At 41.5% G+C, this 18,955-nt stretch overlaps 1 protein-coding gene across 1 annotated transcript in view; it reads right to left on the reverse strand.

The window, feature by feature from the left end:
• The window catches only part of T265_07351 (hypothetical protein), a gene marked incomplete at both ends in the record, with an annotated part of 28,477 nt that overhangs the window by 5,674 nt on the left and 3,848 nt on the right, over window positions 1-18,955 (reverse strand). Inside the window, 2 exons of the mRNA XM_009172850.1 lie at window positions 6,992-7,107; window positions 12,061-12,204. Coding sequence (XP_009171114.1) covers window positions 6,992-7,107; window positions 12,061-12,204 — 260 coding nt within the window. The remainder of the gene's footprint in view (window positions 1-6,991; window positions 7,108-12,060; window positions 12,205-18,955) is intronic.

Raw genomic sequence — 18,955 nt, forward strand, 5'->3', positions numbered from 1 at the left:
CACGTGACACCCCCGAATTGTATGATAGTCGCCCACCATTTTTGTCATTTGCAAATGCAATACCCTTTTATTTCCACCAACTTACTCGCGTACAATAACATTTATGATAATCACCCACTGACAGCAAGACACACGAATCCGGCCGTAAATATCGCCCTAGGTATTAGCATGGGCACTCACAGTTGATTCTGATGTCTTGGTGCACTGCATGCATGTACTTTTCGAATAGGTACCGGAAGCATAGTTAGCGCTGGGACTTCACGAACATGATAGACAACCCAGTTGGGTTTAGCAACACGAACCGTATTTTTGATGCTTCAGCAAGCCAACAAGTTTCTGGGCAAAGATCTCGGTGATTATTCAAATGAAGTGGGTTTAATTTAATTAGACTATCAGTTACTGATTCGCTTTTTCATCAGGGTCACTTCTGCTTCCACAGACTTTATGGACGCTTATCGGTCCCTAGAGCTTGTGAGTAGAGACCCAAATGGGTTCAGCGAGATGGGCATTGAATAGAATTTGCGCCCTGAGTAACTGCAATCATGCATTCTTTTGTCGACAAAAAGATTTGTTTCTGAAATACTTTCGAAGATATCTTTGGAGCTGCTTTTCTTCGCAGCACGAACCCAATTTTACCTAACAAGATACAGTGATCTCAGAACAAGCAATTTCAAATTGTCAAAATCTTGATTTCCAAAGCGCAGAAATGCGATGCTAAAATCCCATGTTTACTGAGTGCTTGACCAAAGGCTTCGCACATCTTATGGCAATAACAGTCCTATCATACAGGTACATTATCGGTTTTGCATCGAGGTTTATTCCCCAACAAAGGTTGAGGTCCAGTCACCATCTGGACGAAAGTAAGAATATGGCATTCCGATCGAAACAGGCGCCTTGGATCTGGACGTTGAAACACGACGAAAGTAAATTACTGGCATGCGGTTTAACATCACAAAGCCCTACAGCTTATCCATTCCACACCGTGAACAGCTCTCTCCAAAAAATATCATCCTTTTTACCTTCTATGGTCTAGGTTTTCGATGCTCTCAAAACCAACGTCTGTCCGAAATCGTTTACATTACACAGTTATGTATTCATAGTTATTCGCTCTGGGAGGATCTTCCCGAAGAAGAAATCATAGCCTTCGTCATTAACAATACCTTGAGTGTGGCGCCATCGAAGAATGACCGAGGGAAGTACAATATCTCCTTTCTCTAGTGTAGCATACATTGGAGTAACTGTCGCACTTATTTATTCATTTTTCAATTTTTTGTCACCAGCTGCTCGCTAAAAAGTCAAAATAATAGAGGAAAATGTTGGTAGCTCAGGTGGCATAGATGGTCGTTGGCTTGTTCGCTAAGCCGGCCACAAATTCAATCCGGAAAACACGAAAATTTTGGCATACGGAGACACGAGACACGGAAGCAGACACTCCACGGCAGATTCGATCAACCAGTGCATCGAACTGGATCCAATTTACGCACCTATACGTGCAAATGACCAACGGCTCAACCGGAACACTCAAGGAGGATCGAATATTGGATTCACAAACAAAGAAACGAGGAATTCCTTGGAGTCAAATCAATGAAGTTCACAGGCCGGAACTCGGAAGGACATAGGTCAATACAGCCTCGACCAGATTACGACGGCAGGGGATGCCAAGCTCAAAGGTCACATGGGCATCGGCGAATGAGGACACAGGACAACGGAGCAACCAACGGAACCGCTCGACCGAACAACTAATCGCGATCAAAGGTCATCCCTGGTTAGCAGCACGTATATTAACACACACGTAACACTACTCAAGGCACAACAACTAGCCCACCGCTACACACCACTACGCTTCCCAATAAGGCAATGATGATGTCACCCCGATTGGTGATGAAACGTTTGCAATCAAAATGCTCAGCTCAGCTCAACGACCAATCAAAATAATAGTATTTGAGGACTTTTGGTTGGGTTCTGGCTTTTAGTCCGATGTACTGATTCTCATCAACCACCAGTCGGTGTCCCCCCGCTACACCCACCAAAAAAACAAACACACTATTTTGGAAGACAAAAGGAATCTTCACCGTCAAACGCTCTCTTGGAGGGAATCAATCACCTAGGGCTGAAGGGAAGAACCTTTCTAGTTTTTCGTTTACAAGAGAATACAGCATAGTCAGAATGAATGCATCAGTGACTAACATTTGCCTTGATCCTGATACTGACTTAGATGGGTGAGCTAAATTCGGTAAAGATACGCCTTCGTTCTCTGTCAGCTGACCAATCGAATTGATAAATTTGTTCGTAACTATGTCTCCAGAGCAGGTGGCTTTGTTCGGGCTGCTTAATTACAATGTCGCTGTACCACTGCTAAGCGTTCTATGGTATATGATTGATAGAGCACTTCCGTAGATCACTAAGTCGGTTGGACGTGTCGGTAGACACTGTCGCACTATCTGTGTAGCGATGCTGACGGAACACCGACACTACGGCTTTGGCTAATCGCACAGCAGTGTCGATCTGTTTGATTGTCTCGACTCCCTGTACCTGTCGTACACATGGTCACACTTTTGTAGGTCACCGATTCGTGGAAGCCGTATGGCTACTGTTATATCTGTTGCACCCTCGTATCTATTGTACTGGAGCGTGTCCAAGAGGTGTCACGGTCGTGACAACTGGAGCCTGTCTGGCAGAATGACTTTCAGGTCCGAAGTTCCTTAATGCAAAACGTAAGACGGAAAAAGATTCCTGGCACCGAACAAGAGTGTGAAGGTAGCCTAACGAAATGCAGCTTGTTCATCATGTCCCTTTTGAAGACAAGATATTGCAGGTAATTGGTAATAGGTAGAAAATTAAAAATTATTACAGAAACGACAAGGATTCTGCCGAGATCTTGCGTCCACGGGTTTGTATGTTTCCTGAAATAACAAGTTGTTCAATTCATCTAAAGAACTGCTAGAGTATAGTAAATGCGACAAAAGACTCAAGGACTAGTTTGAGTTCACAGTTAGCGACTGGTGGCTTTAGGAGTCAAAGGAACGGAGTAATATTCACTGAGTTAGCCCGAATGGACTAAATGACGACCTCAAAAGTTACTAAGTGACGATGGAGGGTGTAATGTTCATGTGAACGGTATGGTTTGAGAACCGTTTTGAATGTCGGCGTGACTTGGACTCTGTACAGATGCAACTAATCAAAGAGCCTTGTTTTAAAAGAGAGGAGGGACAATGCAGCGTGAAGAATACAAAAAGGTTATGTCCCAGAAGAAAGACGACAGCCTGTGATTGCTGAACGAAACGTAGAGTTCCGGTGTATCAAGAGGTGATAATATTACGGTAATCAATATAAAGGAAACGAGAAACTCCAAATCACCAGTGAATATTGGGGAAGCTGAAACATTCTCTGAAACGTCCTGTGGCTCTTGAATAACAGCGCTATGCATACAGATGTCTATTCCAGTCATCTGAAAATGGTGGTCTTTCATCAGCTTACCAACCACTGGACGTCAGGATTCAAACCTTTGGGATGAATTACGAAAAACTGCCCCTCCTTAAATTACTAAAAATAAAGTACGATACTCAATTAAAACGACATGATCCACAGTTTGCGACATTCGGCTCCATATCTTATGTAAAGACCTTCCAAAAGCACCATCTTGTTGTATTTTTACCGGCGTGCGTTGAGAACTTCGTTAGACTCGTGGAATCCTAAGAAAAATAGACCTTACGGAAGAGTTTTATTCACAAATGATGCTCTATCAATAACACAGCACTCATGGAGATGGACAAGAAAATGCAGAAACACTATACTCGGGCACAGTGAAGGATATGATAAGTACTGTCAATACTATCTGTTATTCCCTGATTGAATTTTAAAGCCCACAAATGCCGACTATGTCACACAGCTGTAGCACCGGCTGAAGGCAGTTAGGGTGGAGAATGAAGCAAACACAAATAAAATAACCCGATTTTCGCTCCGTTTGCAGCTGAGTGCGCAGTCGCACCCAAACAGACACTGATGATATCCCTTCGCACGTTAACGAGACGTCTGCAAGTCGACCGCCAAGCTCGGCGAACAGATCAGATCCGATGAATTGCCTTGCTTGACTCTACGCTTTGGCTCCTCAGTAATTGGCTTTCCTCCAAGTCTTATATATTTCGTATACTTGTTCTTTGATCAGTAAATGCGTAGGAGGCGAGTTACTTTATTACACCAATTCATTTAATGGCGCTTCACACCGTTCCGAGGTATCATTTGCTCAGTATCATTTCCTTAGTTCAGGCTGTGTTAGTCATCATCGTACTAAATTACATCGTCTCGTATGTCAAAAGACAGTAATTTCATTAGCACTTGGTACGCTTGCAATTAGAAGCTCAATGAGTCCACTGCTATTCTGTTCACTAAGTTGCGCACATAAGGCCTTCAGAATTGAATCAGTCCATCTTAGGTACTAAAACTGGAACTATCAATGACTGGCCTTGATTCTGGAGAGACTGGGTTACAAAACGTTACAAAACGACCCAGAATCTGTACCCAGAATGGATGGCTTTGCGTGAACACATGGATCTGTTTCCCTTACATCGCTGTTTACTTTGACGCTTCCACTCAACACTCGGTTGATGTAAAGTTAAACTACGAGTTACCGACTCGATTGTGTTAGGCCTTATCAATGATTGACTTATTTCGTAAAAACCTATTGGTAACTTAACCCCCTATTCACCATCGCTTATGTTAAACTTGAGTAGAAATTATTTTGGTCTTAAAAGTCGTTTCTTGAGATTCAAATCAATGTGGCAGGTGTTTGTTTTGCAGTGTGGGTCACCACTACAGATGGTCTGCTTATGATAGAATGACAGGGGTTTATTGCTCGACATTCCGGCCACCGTGGATCACCTTCTCCAGGGGTTCTTACTGGGATGTTATTGTGTCGCGTTCGTTTACATAGTGCTGCATAGGTCTGAGAAGAGTGATGGGGTTATTCAGAAAGGAGTTAGGCTCCGTTTCAATGTAGTTCAAGTGCCTCTTTTTGGCGCGTTTCTGATGAATTTCAAAAAACATCTGTGGTATGTTATTTTTCAGTAGGCGCACGTCAACTTCTGTTTGGAAGAACTAAAGTTTAAACAAGTCATCTTATATTCTGTTGAAACAGCGGGGTGGCTTCGACGACTTAGGATGAATCAATAGTTATAGAAGCATTGTGACTCACGGCTACCAGACCCGGTTAGAGCTTGCGAAATCCACGGTACCGGATAGCTACATTCATAGTTACAGAATGGTCTGTGAAGCCGAGAAAACCGAAATCACGGTGTAATGACAGTCATCAGGTGAGATTAAGAGGCCTCAATTTTCACTTCAGACTGTTAACCCGATTAAACCGTAGAGGCTTTCGTATGAGCGAAATCACTTATTTTGTGTTAACCGTTGAGGACCAAGTAGAGGTTGATATTTCACAAAGAAACTGCACCCTTTCTGCAACTGTCCCACTAGTTTATTCGTGATAAACTGACTGGTTTGTTCTGCTAAGGCCCTGAAAAATATGACTACTTAGGAATGTGTGTGAAGGGACGGCGGTAGTATACTTGAAGGTAAAGGAATTTTCGGGCGATACCAATCTTACCAGTGAGAGGCTGGTGCTTATTGGAGTACCGCAATGCTCAGTCCGGAGAATTGGAATGTACCGCCTGCTTAAATTCTTTGGGTTTTCATCTAATTCATAGCATTCGCGCCGGGTTTGTGCATGCTCTCTGTGTTCAGTAGCTCAGGCCAACTACTCATCCAGTCAGCTCTGTGTGAATAACCAAGATTTTATAATAAACGTAGGCAAATTCCTATGAGATGACAGTTCTTTGTGAACATGCTATGCATAACTGTGGGTCTACCCCTTACTTTTCAAAATTAAATCGATATGTCATCGTACCAATTGTAGAGATTACAGCACAAGTGTTCTCGAATACTCAACCTGTCCACATCGTTATAGAGAAATGGTTGATTAAGAACCAGCTCAGCATATTCGGTAGTGAGAAGTCCAGACACTCACGCCATTTTTACTTTAAGATCAATAAGCACTATGATGAGGAAACTATAAAATCAACAGATAGGTTGATTGCTCACACTTTCCACTTGGGAAGTTGGTTCTTTTCTAGAAAAGCTGTATCTTAAGACACTTTCAAAACCCCCAACTGTTCATTTTTTTAGCTTGGAAAGATTCTCACAGCGCAGTGTGACCAACAACCGATTTCAGCTATGAATGGACTTCAGTAGAACAGTTTAAATTTTGTTAGCCAGCAACGAACCAAGTACTGTCCTCCAAACATCATTTATTCATCCATTAAAAGAACAGTTTTTTTAGCGGCGAACAATCCAGTTTTTCTTTGTAGATCACCGAGAAATAATGCTGCTCGCATGAGCAACTTGAGCGGATAGAAGTTTGCATTCGTATGCTACACAGCATAAAGGTATTTGACACAAAGTTTGAAAAAAAACATTTTCAAGTTGGTGTCAGTCCAGAAGCACACTTGGAAATCAATGTTGGATGGCTTGTTATCCAGATTTATGTTACGCTTGCTACGAACTAAGGGCAACAGTATGGGTGACATTTCGTTCAAGGTCCATTGTTCAGCGTCGGTCAACTGTGCCATGGAGTTAGCGGCCAATTAGCATATCGAAATCTAAAGGTTTGAGTTGAGTTTGAAGTTTTATGGTTATTAACCTGGACTTAACGGAGTACGCTCGATAGCTTTTCACGGGACAGTGCTCTCAAAGGGCATTCATGAATGTTCTAACTGCTCACTAAATGCGGGTAGGCTAACACGACTGTCAACCTTGAAACCTTGTTCAAACAATTGATTTCACAAAAGGCTATTCACTAAACAACGGGCTGTCTAAAGGTAACCAATACTGACTTGTCTATGTCTATAGTGGGGGCGGGAAACCGTGTCAAAACCGGAAGCAGTGTAGCCATGTATCGATCCTCCCTTCTGTTTTTATACATCCAAGATAGACTTACCACCTGATGTTTGTCGGAGAACACGAGTTGTATAAGACAAACAAATGTGGTAAGAATGCTTTGTTTTTCAGCATCAGTGAAAGGTACACACCATTCGACATGTCGCTGCATGTGAACTGCAATGAGACTGAGCAGACATACAGACAGAAATCGATGTAGACCTGTTAGCACATAGATGTTTGCAGTAATATTGGTTTTAAACTTACAAGTGATTTATTCATGTAACTGACTGCACGCCTAATAAGTAGGCATGGCCACATGTGCCCCCATTTCATCACAGACGATTTAGATATAACCGGTTCGTAATTGACCGCACTCTGTTTCCTCATGATTAATATAAGCAAAGGTAGCATCAGTAAACCCCAACATGATCATATGCGTGCGTACTGTATTGGTTTTGACTACGCCAGCCTAGTTGTGTGGGTAAGGAATCCGTTAGTTTAGTGGGACAATATAGCTACCATTGTGCAACAATAAACATGTAGAAGCAGTGGAGATCGATAGGAATGGGCATAGTACTTCGGGTATTTGTGGGTACATCGAGAAAAACAGCACAAGTGGTCTGGGCAGATGGGTGATTCACTGTGTTGATAGACAACGTCAGCCGCATATGAAACCGTCCACAAGTAACAAGCAGTTTGCTGTGGAAAATCTGCCGATTGTCGTGCATACATGTCTACAGATGCAGCTGTGATTCACAGCAACACATCTATGGGTATTATTGGGATGTTTTGGAGACTTTGTTTTACCGGAGACAAGAATACTACTTGGTCAGCTGAACTGAATTAAATGAATTGCCTCATTGGTGGGTTTATTCGACCAGGGCCTCCGAGACTGCAAACCGAATTTCGTGGAAAATAATAACGTCCGCTGTTGATTCGAGAACGGACAGTGTGACCCGGCGGATGAGATCGATGAGTGGGAGTTAAAGCCATTTATCCAGCCCGCACAATGTAAGCACCAAACCCATCCGGATAAATATATATCACACTGAATAATGGAACGAATTTGCATTGCATAACCGGCTGGATCAACGAAAAATAATCCTATCATGTGAGTCACGACTGGGACATCTAATTCTCATCAAACTAGCTCGCATATTATGAATATTTCTAACTCCCATAAGCGATGTTGACCAAAAATAATTGCAGACTGCTCAAATACTGAGCCCCCAAAAACGATAGACTTTGAGTAGCAGATCAGAAAATGGATCACTCTTCAAGTACTGCCTAAAAAGAACTTGGGAAGTAAGTGCACTCATTTGGAAATCTTTTTGGTTTTCACGGGAGACTTAAGTGAATCTCTCGTTTATGAAAATATGCTGCAATATCTCGAATATCGTATTAACTGAAACATAAGTTGGCCTTTGTACAGCACATTCAGTTGAAAAACGTCATAAACGAGAGATTTATTTGAGTCTCCTGTGAAAACTGAATTGATCTGGAAATGAGTATGTTTGTCGAAACCAGTCCTTTTCGGGTTCAAGTAGACCACAAGTTTGACGAAAACTCGGGGACTGCGCCTACTTGATGAACCTCAAAAAGAACGAAACCGGTCATGGGCTGTCGAGGAGTTTTTGGCAACTTTGTGAGTAGTTTCTTTATGAAAACGTGGGAGGTAGATTGTATTTTGTGTTTCAAGACAACGAATCATCACGGAATTTTAATATTTATTCTGTAGATTTCTGATGTCCAGCTAAATGTATGGCGCATAATATAAGTGTGGGAAGGTATGACTGTGCAGCTCTTCAGATGAGCTTACCAAGTTTCAGAAATCCCCATGCTCGTGCAGAAACTCAGTTGGCATTATATTCTTGGAAGTTCCCATAAGGCTACCTTATCTCCTGGTTCACTGAAGATTTATTGTCTTATCGGTCTACCACTAGGGCAATACCCTTATCCAAAAATATGATAAATAAACCTACCAGGTAAAATAATACTTCATTTGATGACATATTTCGGGGAATATATTTAAATCCGTAAATTTGATTTAGCTTATTGCCTTGTCATCTAACTGCAAATGTCTTTTTACAGAATTCATTTTATAGATTCCATAGGTATTTTGACTTCACTTAATGGCATCTTTACGTGGATAATGTTCTGATGCTATAAAATCAATCAGATTTTACATAAGCTTCCATGAGTCATTTCGTAACTAAAATGTTTCCGGCGTTTTGTTTACTTTTTGGAATAGAAACATGTCCAAACGAAAAACACGGTTGGTACAGAGTTTCTAATTAGTGATTTGGGAAGAGATCAGCATGAGGGAAATGTCGTTGTTTTATGCGTTCATATGAAAATAGAGACCAGTTAGACCCCTAACGTGGTACGATGGTTTCAGTGTTTGCGAAATTTCTCTGACTGCAATTAAGAGTAAGAGCTTTTTTGGTTCACTACTGTTGCTTCAGCCAATACATGTGCTGTGAAAATTGAACGACATCACAACTGAGTTAGGTCGCAGAGTACACTCAAATTTGGTAGTCACGTCCACCCTGGGTCTTGGTAACCTATGATCGTTTGAGTGGTTTTGGTTGCCGAAGTAAGCTCTAGGCAAAAATTGATTTAAGCAAGTTGAGCCTTACCTTTCAGCTCTGTAGTGGCCACATGAAATCTCACACTGTTCACACTACTCACAAAAGATAAGTAAACATTCTATGCGGTCTGGTGGTCTTTCAGATGAGCAGCCGTGCACGTGCTGCACAATGTCCAAAATGAGGACGGAGAATATGTTTAATCCTGACGTTCATAGCCATCGTTTGGCGACTGGTCATCTATCAGGGACATCTTATCTGTATATGACATCTAAATATATAAACCCTTCTACTCCACTTGTTGTAGCAGAGATAAGCGCTAATGTCAGTCAAGGATGATATGCAGATGATGGGTGAATGGGAATAGACTACCTGGTTGCACGGAAGAATAGTTAATATCGAGCCGAATTAAAGGGTGAGGAGTGGAAGTTGGCGTAAAAGTTATGAGGTGGTATGCACATAATATTCTGATGGAACGTCGTTAGGTATGTTTTTTGCTGAGGCTTACCTTAGTATGTTTTGTTGACCCTAAATGTTAGAGTTTATGATTTTGGTGTGGCTAGCTCAGGTTTAGTTTTTCTAATTTTGGGTGAACGGTGTATCGTCTACTTCATAAATGTGCATATTGCTCATTTAAACAGAAATCAGGCTTTAGATGGCTTTTTAGAGAATAACGACAACCTAGTTTGTTGCCAAGTACCTTAAGAATGGCTTTACGAATGGGCAGAAATTATCGATATCTTGTCCCGAATGACACTCTACAGCCAAGAAATAGCCCCTTAAGTTTTGGTGATTTCGGCAGTGTCACAGTTTAGTCGATAGTGGGGTCTGTATTCGAAGATAGGTTACGGCCACTTTGTTGGCCTGACAGAAAAAGTGGCCTATTGGAGCAGGTGAGCCTACAAAAAACACGTGACGGTGGAGACATCATCCACTGGGAAAGAAATCTTTTGTACTTTATCTATCCTTTGATGAATAAAACAACATTTGAATGCGGTTGTGGAACAAAAACAGGAGCTGAAATAAAGTGACTGAATGGCTCTAGGCTACAGAAAATCACTAAACAGAAAGTGTACACTAGCGGGCAAGATGTTCCGTTACGGTCTAGACAGATATGAAGCCGGCAACACACCGATAGGCGTAGCACCTGGTAGGGAGTGATTTCAGGCGGTGACAAAAAACCAAGAGGCAAACACTGAGGGGAAGAGAAACATGTTGTGCCTGGAACGCAAGCAGTTTCTTATACAAAACTGCCAGACAATTCTAGCACATGATGACAGTCAACAACCGAATCAAGTTTTCAAAACGGTGATTCTATAGGGAAGACCCTTTCAAAACGATGTTTTTCAGTTGGCCAGGCCACAGTGTGGTTATCCACTAGCTATTGTTTGGAGTGAATTTTCCTTATGACCGGTCGGAGAACCTTTTTTCTCCTTGGACGGGGATAGTTTATATTACTCTAATAGGCTATCTGTAGACGCTGTCAACTAGACTGTTTTGTCAGGACACTGGGGTGAAAAGAAGATGGATTAAACGAGTACGAACAGCTGATTGAGCTGCAGAAAGGTCAAACATTATAGAGGTGTATTTCTCCTGGAAAGCAATTCAATGGTTTGCGCACGTTCCCCATATAACTCGCGTAACAACCTGCAGCAAGCGCTGAAACCCAAGTGCGGTTGTCTCATAGAGGTACATGAGTTTGTGGTTAATATGCCAAGGAAATGAAATTAATACCGTTGGGTAAGTATTCATTCCGACTTGTAATACTGACAAATAACTCCAGTACATGTTGACCGGATGGTTGTTCTACGAATGCCCCCACATTCATCTGTAAATTATAGTCTTCATTACGTGTATACACATCTGAATGCTTTAACCCATTCCTTAGAGACGACTGTTATCAGATACTCCCTTTTTAAATGACTCTTAGCCACGTCTTATAGTCAGCGTTGGTTCGTTAGGTAGATTATATTACAAAGCATTTATATTACTTGTAGGCATTAATAAGTCCTGTAGGTTTGGGGAAAGAAATTGATGCAGATACGAAGTACAAGACCGTGAAGTCACGACGCTGGCACCTCTGCTTGACTCAGAAGAAGGCCTTCGGTTAAGGCTTTGCACAATTACATTTGAATCATCCGTCTATGAGTCAGTAGATCAGCTCTTTAGAGGAATTCAGTGAGTTGAAGCTACAGGAAAGTGGTGACGAGAGACAAAAATGGGTATTGGCTCAGTAAACAACGACTGATTCATTGCTCAAATGTGCTAGTTCTGCTACACTGCAATGCAGTAAAACTATATCTAACTCTATTTACTTATTTCATCAGTTCATAAGGTCACTAAAATGTTCAGGGTTTATTCATGCGCTTCACCTAAACTGGTACTTGTCATGATTCACATTGTTGCCACGTTCACAGTATATCGATCTGAGAATCTTCCCCATAACCGTGTTTACTCATTCGAACTAGCTATGTGACCAAGCCGACTGAGTGAGCATAACACATATAGAAAAGAGAAATTGCTGACAATAAACCCTTACCTCGACTGAGGCCAACAAACTGCGAACTGCACTCCTCATTTTCAATGCAGACAACTGAACACTGGTTTGAGCATAACCGAATGAACCGAATATCTTTCGTCTGAGAATCCACAAGATTAGCAGCAACCAAACTAGGAGAATATCCTGATGAAAGTAATTCAATAGTAATGCAATTTTCATAGGGGATCAGCGTCATCAGAAAGTGGGCAAATGAGAAAAGAAATCCGGCACAGTGCACTCCAATTTCGGTAACTTTCCATGTGATGACCAGTGATCCAATTCAACTGGGCATTCTGTTCTCGAATCCCTTCCCCATGCATGTGACTAAATTTACGTAAAATATTTGGTACTGTTCTGGTCCAACAGGTGAGTTTCATCTTTCCGGCTGAAGCGATATTCATTGTCTCAACAATACTTTTGAAAGGATGCCCACAGTCCGGTCCCGAAGAATTGTTTCTCGATATTTAGCTGACCAGCTGTAAGCTTACACAAAGTTCAAAGTAGTGCTCTGTATGCTCTACTGAACTGGCAACGTCACTACCTTAATAGAAATCTTCAAATAAGTAGCCATATATGGTTGTTTTGGAACATGTGCAGGAACATGTCAACAGAACTTGAAAAAAGCACTGATTTCATTGTCAGGTTGAGTTTTTCTTTTGAAGGTTCAGAGGCACAACAGACTAGATCAGAGCTAGCTATCACCCTTGTTTTTTGTTGACGTAAAAATGGTAACAAGTAGATAAAAAACTGGGTTTATGTTGGTATCTCATTAGTTAAGTTGGAAAAACCTTAGCTGGAGTTTTGTATTTGCAGACAAAGCATTACCACAGGAGAAAAATGGAAAAAGTGGTTAGTGGGCATCATTCTTGACCATTTTTCTTGACTCCCACCATTCGACCACATCTCTCAATCTATTAGAGACATCACTGTGAAATTCGATAGCCAAGATCACTATATGGTGACCAGGTTATGTGGATTCTCTTCCCAGCCGCAGCCCTGCTTTCTCTGTGTTACTGGATGATCTACATTTGATTTAGCTTATTGCCTTGTCATCTAACTGCAAATGTCTTTTTACAGAATTCATTTTATAGATTCCATAGGTATTTTGACTTCACTTAATGGCATCTTTACGTGGATAATGTTCTGATGCTATAAAATCAATCAGATTTTACATAAGCTTCCATGAGTCATTTCGTAACTAAAATGTTTCCGGCGTTTTGTTTACTTTTTGGAATAGAAACATGTCCAAACGAAAAACACGGTTGGTACAGAGTTTCTAATTAGTGATTTGGGAAGAGATCAGCATGAGGGAAATGTCGTTGTTTTATGCGTTCATATGAAAATAGAGACCAGTTAGACCCCTAACGTGGTACGATGGTTTCAGTGTTTGCGAAATTTCTCTGACTGCAATTAAGAGTAAGAGCTTTTTTGGTTCACTACTGTTGCTTCAGCCAATACATGTGCTGTGAAAATTGAACGACATCACAACTGAGTTAGGTCGCAGAGTACACTCAAATTTGGTAGTCACGTCCACCCTGGGTCTTGGTAACCTATGATCGTTTGAGTGGTTTTGGTTGCCGAAGTAAGCTGTAGGCAAAAATTGATTTAAGCAAGTTGAGCCTTACCTTTCAGCTCTGTAGTGGCCACATGAAATCTCACACTGTTCACACTACTCACAAAAGATAAGTAAACATTCTATGCGGTCTGGTGGTCTTTCAGATGAGCAGCCGTGCACGTGCTGCACAATGTCCAAAATGAGGACGGAGAATATGTTTAATCCTGACGTTCATAGCCATCGTTTGGCGACTGGTCATCTATCAGGGACATCTTATCTGTATATGACATCTAAATATATAAACCCTTCTACTCCACTTGTTGTAGCAGAGATAAGCGCTAATGTCAGTCAAGGATGATATGCAGATGATGGGTGAATGGGAATAGACTACCTGGTTGCACGGAAGAATAGTTAATATCGAGCCGAATTAAAGGGTGAGGAGTGGAAGTTGGCGTAAAAGTTATGAGGTGGTATGCACATAATATTCTGATGGAACGTCGTTAGGTATGTTTTTTGCTGAGGCTTACCTTAGTATGTTTTGTTGACCCTAAATGTTAGAGTTTATGATTTTGGTGTGGCTAGCTCAGGTTTAGTTTTTCTAATTTTGGGTGAACGGTGTATCGTCTACTTCATAAATGTGCATATTGCTCATTTAAACAGAAATCAGGCTTTAGATGGCTTTTTGGAGAATAACGACAACCTAGTTTGTTGCCAAGTACCTTAAGAATGGCTTTACGAATGGGCAGAAATTATCGATATCTTGTCCCGAATGACACTCTACAGCCAAGAAATAGCCCCTTAAGTTTTGGTGATTTCGGCAGTGTCACAGTTTAGTCGATAGTGGGGTCTGTATTCGAAGATAGGTTACGGCCACTTTGTTGGCCTGACAGAAAAAGTGGCCTATTGGAGCAGGTGAGCCTACAAAAAACACGTGACGGTGGAGACATCATCCACTGGGAAAGAAATCTTTTGTACTTTATCTATCCTTTGATGAATAAAACAACATTTGAATGCGGTTGTGGAACAAAAACAGGAGCTGAAATAAAGTGACTGAATGGCTCTAGGCTACAGAAAATCACTAAACAGAAAGTGTACACTAGCGGGCAAGATGTTCCGTTACGGTCTAGACAGATATGAAGCCGGCAACACACCGATAGGCGTAGCACCTGGTAGGGAGTGATTTCAGGCGGTGACAAAAAACCAAGAGGCAAACACTGAGGGGAAGAGAAACATGTTGTGCCTGGAACGCAAGCAGTTTCTTATACAAAACTGCCAGACAATTCTAGCACATGATGACAGTCAACAACCGAATCAAGTTTTCAAAACGGTGATTCTATAGGGAAGACCCTTTCAAAACGATGTTTTTCAGTTGGCCAGGCCACAGTGTGGTTATCCACTAGCTATTGTTTGGAGTGAATTTTCCTTATGACCGGTCGGAGAACCTTTTTTCTCCTTGGACGGGGATAGTTTATATTACTCTAATAGGCTATCTGTAGACGCTGTCAACTAGACTGTTTTGTCAGGACACTGGGGTGAAAAGAAGATGGATTAAACGAGTACGAACAGCTGATTGAGCTGCAGAAAGGTCAAACATTATAGAGGTGTATTTCTCCTGGAAAGCAATTCCGAAGCAGATTCTTTGGTTTGCGCCCGTTCCCCATATAACTCACGTAACAACCTGCAGCAAGCGCTGAAACCCAAATGTGGTTGTCTCATAGAGTTACATGAGTTTGTGGTTAATATGCCAAGGAAATGAAATTAATACCGTTGGGTAAGTATTCATTCCGACTTGTAATACTGACAAATAACTCCAGTACATGTTGACCGGATGGTTGTTCTACGAATGCCCCCACATTCATCTGTAAATTATAGTCTTCATTACGTGTATACACATCTGAATGCTTTAACCCATTCCTTAGAGACGACTGTTATCAGATACTCCCTTTTTAAATGACTCTTAGCCACGTCTTATAGTCAGCGTTGGTTCGTTAGGTAGATTATATTACAAAGCATTTATATTACTTGTAGGCATTAATAAGTCCTGTAGGTTTGGGGAAAGAAATTGATGCAGATACGAAGTACAAGACCGTGAAGTCACGACGCTGGCACCTCTGTTTGACTCAGAAGAAGGCCTTCGGTTAAGGCTTTGCACAATTACATTTGAATCATCCGTCTATGAGTCAGTAGATCAGCTCTTTAGAGGAATTCGGTGGGTTGAAGCTAAAGGAAAGTGATGATGGGAGACAAAAATGGGTGCTGGCTCAGTCAACAACGGCTGACTCATTGCTCAAATGTGCTAGTTCTGCTACACTGCAATGCAGTAAAACTATATCTAACTCTATTTACTTATTTCATCAGTTCATAAGGTCACTAAAATGTTCAGGGTTTATTCATGCGCTTCACCTAAACTGGTACTTGTCATGATTCACATTGTTGCCACGTTCACAGTATATCGATCTGAGAATCTTCCCCATAACCGTGTTTACTCATTCGAACTAGCTATGTGACCAAGCCGACTGAGTGAGCATAACACATATAGAAAAGAGAAATTGCTGACAATAAACCCTTATCTCGACTGAGGCCAACAAACTGCGAACTGCACTCCTCATTTTCAATGCAGACAACTGAACACTGGTTTGAGCATAACCGAATGAACCGAATATCTTTCGTCTGAGAATCCACAAGATTAGCAGCAACCAAACTAGGAGAATATCCTGATGAAAGTAATTCAATAGTAATGCAATTTTCATAGGGGATCAGCGTCATCAGAAAGTGGGCAAATGAGAAAAGAAATCCGGCACAGTGCACTCCAATTTCGGTAACTTTCCATGTGATGACCAGTGATCCAATTCAACTGGGCATTCTGTTCTCGAATCCCTTCCCCATGCATGTGACTAAATTTACGTAAAATATTTGGTACTGTTCTGGTCCAACAGGTGAGTTTCATCTTTCCGGCTGAAGCGATATTCATTGTCTCAACAATACTTTTGAAAGGATGCCCACAGTCCGGTCCCGAAGAATTGTTTCTCGATATTTAGCTGACCAGCTGTAAGCTTACACAAAGTTCAAAGTAGTGCTCTGTATGCTCTACTGAACTGGCAACGTCACTACCTTAATAGAAATCTTCAAATAAGTAGCCATATATGGTTGTTTTGGAACATGTGCAGGAACATGTCAACAGAACTTGAAAAAAGCACTGATTTCATTGTCAGGTTGAGTTTTTCTTTTGAAGGTTCAGAGGCACAACAGACTAGATCAGAGCTAGCTATCACCCTTGTTTTTTGTTGACGTAAAAATGGTAACAAGTAGATAAAAAACTGGGTTTATGTTGGTATCTCATTAGTTAAGTTGGAAAAACCTTAGCTGGAGTTTTGTATTTGCAGACAAAGCATTACCACAGGAGAAAAATGGAAAAAGTGGTTAGTGGGCATCATTCTTGACCATTTTTCTTGACTCCCACCATTCGACCACATCTCTCAATCTATTAGAGACATCACTGTGAAATTCGATAGCCAAGATCACTATATGGTGACCAGGTTATGTGGATTCTCTTCCCAGCCGCAGCCCTGCTTTCTCTGTGTTACTGGATGATCTACATACATGTCAAAATATATGAAACACGTTGTTATCCAATACTGGATTTCAGCTCCAGATGCCGTGATGCCTGTTTCGTTATCAAGACGAAAGGCTTACCTCGGAATCCTTCTGCCGTCATATCGTTGTTGATAAAACTAGTGAATTAGCTGTCGATTAGATGCCGATTAGATGACGTTTGAACATCATTCAAGACGACATCGTCAGTGCCTAACTGATTGGTCAATCCCTCCATTCCGGCTTGCGGTTTTGCAGTTTTAAATCATGGAACGGCCAGTCAAGTTACACGCATGATGGCTCAACATTTCTCTTTGGTCAGACCAACCAATGCCCGATTGGCATAATTCCATAGAGCTATTTTGCAGCCGAGGTAATCTGGAACATGGCATCCGTAATGGCATAAAATTCACGGAGCAGAGCATCAAAATACAGCATTCATAAATCACAATAACGTCAAGAAAACGAATGTCATTTTGCAACTCGTTCATTTCCATCACAACAAATGGACATGGCCTGAATCCTTAGGTAAGCGTCCACTTCATAAGAAAGTTTAGTGGCTGGGAAGACAGTGAGGATGCTAATATGTGTGTAATTCCGCATGAGGGACGAAGCAAGCAGACGTTTGATAGGGTATGACCAGCGTAGCATTTCAAGGCTACTCACTCGATGTTTGATTCCGCACCTTTTAAGTGCATTGTTCTAGGCGATCAAGAGGGAGTAGTGCCAGTCACTTCGAATGCGGACCCTGTTCTTCGGTTGACGTTTGCTGGATCGTATGCCATCATCTACCAGACTGATTCATTATTACTGTCAACTGGTAGGGTGATTACTTTGCTCCCGCAAACTGTGTGGTACAGCGTGGAAGACATTAACAATTCTGAGTGAAATCCCAGGTCTCTCTCACTGAAGCTTCACCTGCGTACGGCTCGTACGCAAGCCACGTTGCCTAACTGATGAAATTTATCTGGAAGGGTACTGATGAATCCAGTTTAGGCACAAAAGAGCATAGTCCCCGAATGGATCAGCCAATATCTTATGATAAATGTACATCTTCGATGAAAGATGTGCACCAAACATAGAGCAACTGCTTGCCACACAAAGCTCAGTCCTGAAGCCGAACATACCACATCCATCACTTCGCAAACGTACATGCAGTGTTTACCAAACAGAATCGATACTCCAGAAAACTCAGACTGTCATGAGACTGTGCTTTGTAACCACCACGGTTTTCATGCATGTGCACTGGTTTCATGATACTGGCTGATCGTCTTGTGTCGTATTACAAATGTCTGGTTAGACTTGCCATATTTCTAGGTCGTGAGGCAGTGGAATTCAGAGTAACAAGAAAAATCGTTCCAATTTTATCATGATTTATGGGAAACTGTAAGTGTCCCCCACCGACAGAATGTTACAACTGTTTCGGTACTCCTAGGTACATAATTATAAAATATAGATTATCAGAAGATTGCTATCTGGACGGATAACTGATATGAGTGGGAGCTGATAAGAATTTCGCCATACATATTAATTGTAGGTGAACCGAATGGCATTCAGATGAAACCTACAGTCAAATTACGGAGTAAAACATATCGCGGTCTACGAATGTTTAGACTTTACTCCAATCGGACCTTTCTATGGCATTACTGTATCCTGCTTAACCTCACAAGGTAATTAACCCGTTTCGAAATTCATTTAGATTTGTGGTTTTGGGTAGAAACTTACTGAAACTCCAGGTGCAAATTAAAC

This window comes from Opisthorchis viverrini (assembly GCF_000715545.1).
Source record: "Opisthorchis viverrini unplaced genomic scaffold opera_v5_169, whole genome shotgun sequence".
Classification (NCBI taxonomy): Eukaryota; Metazoa; Platyhelminthes; class Trematoda; order Opisthorchiida; family Opisthorchiidae; genus Opisthorchis; species Opisthorchis viverrini.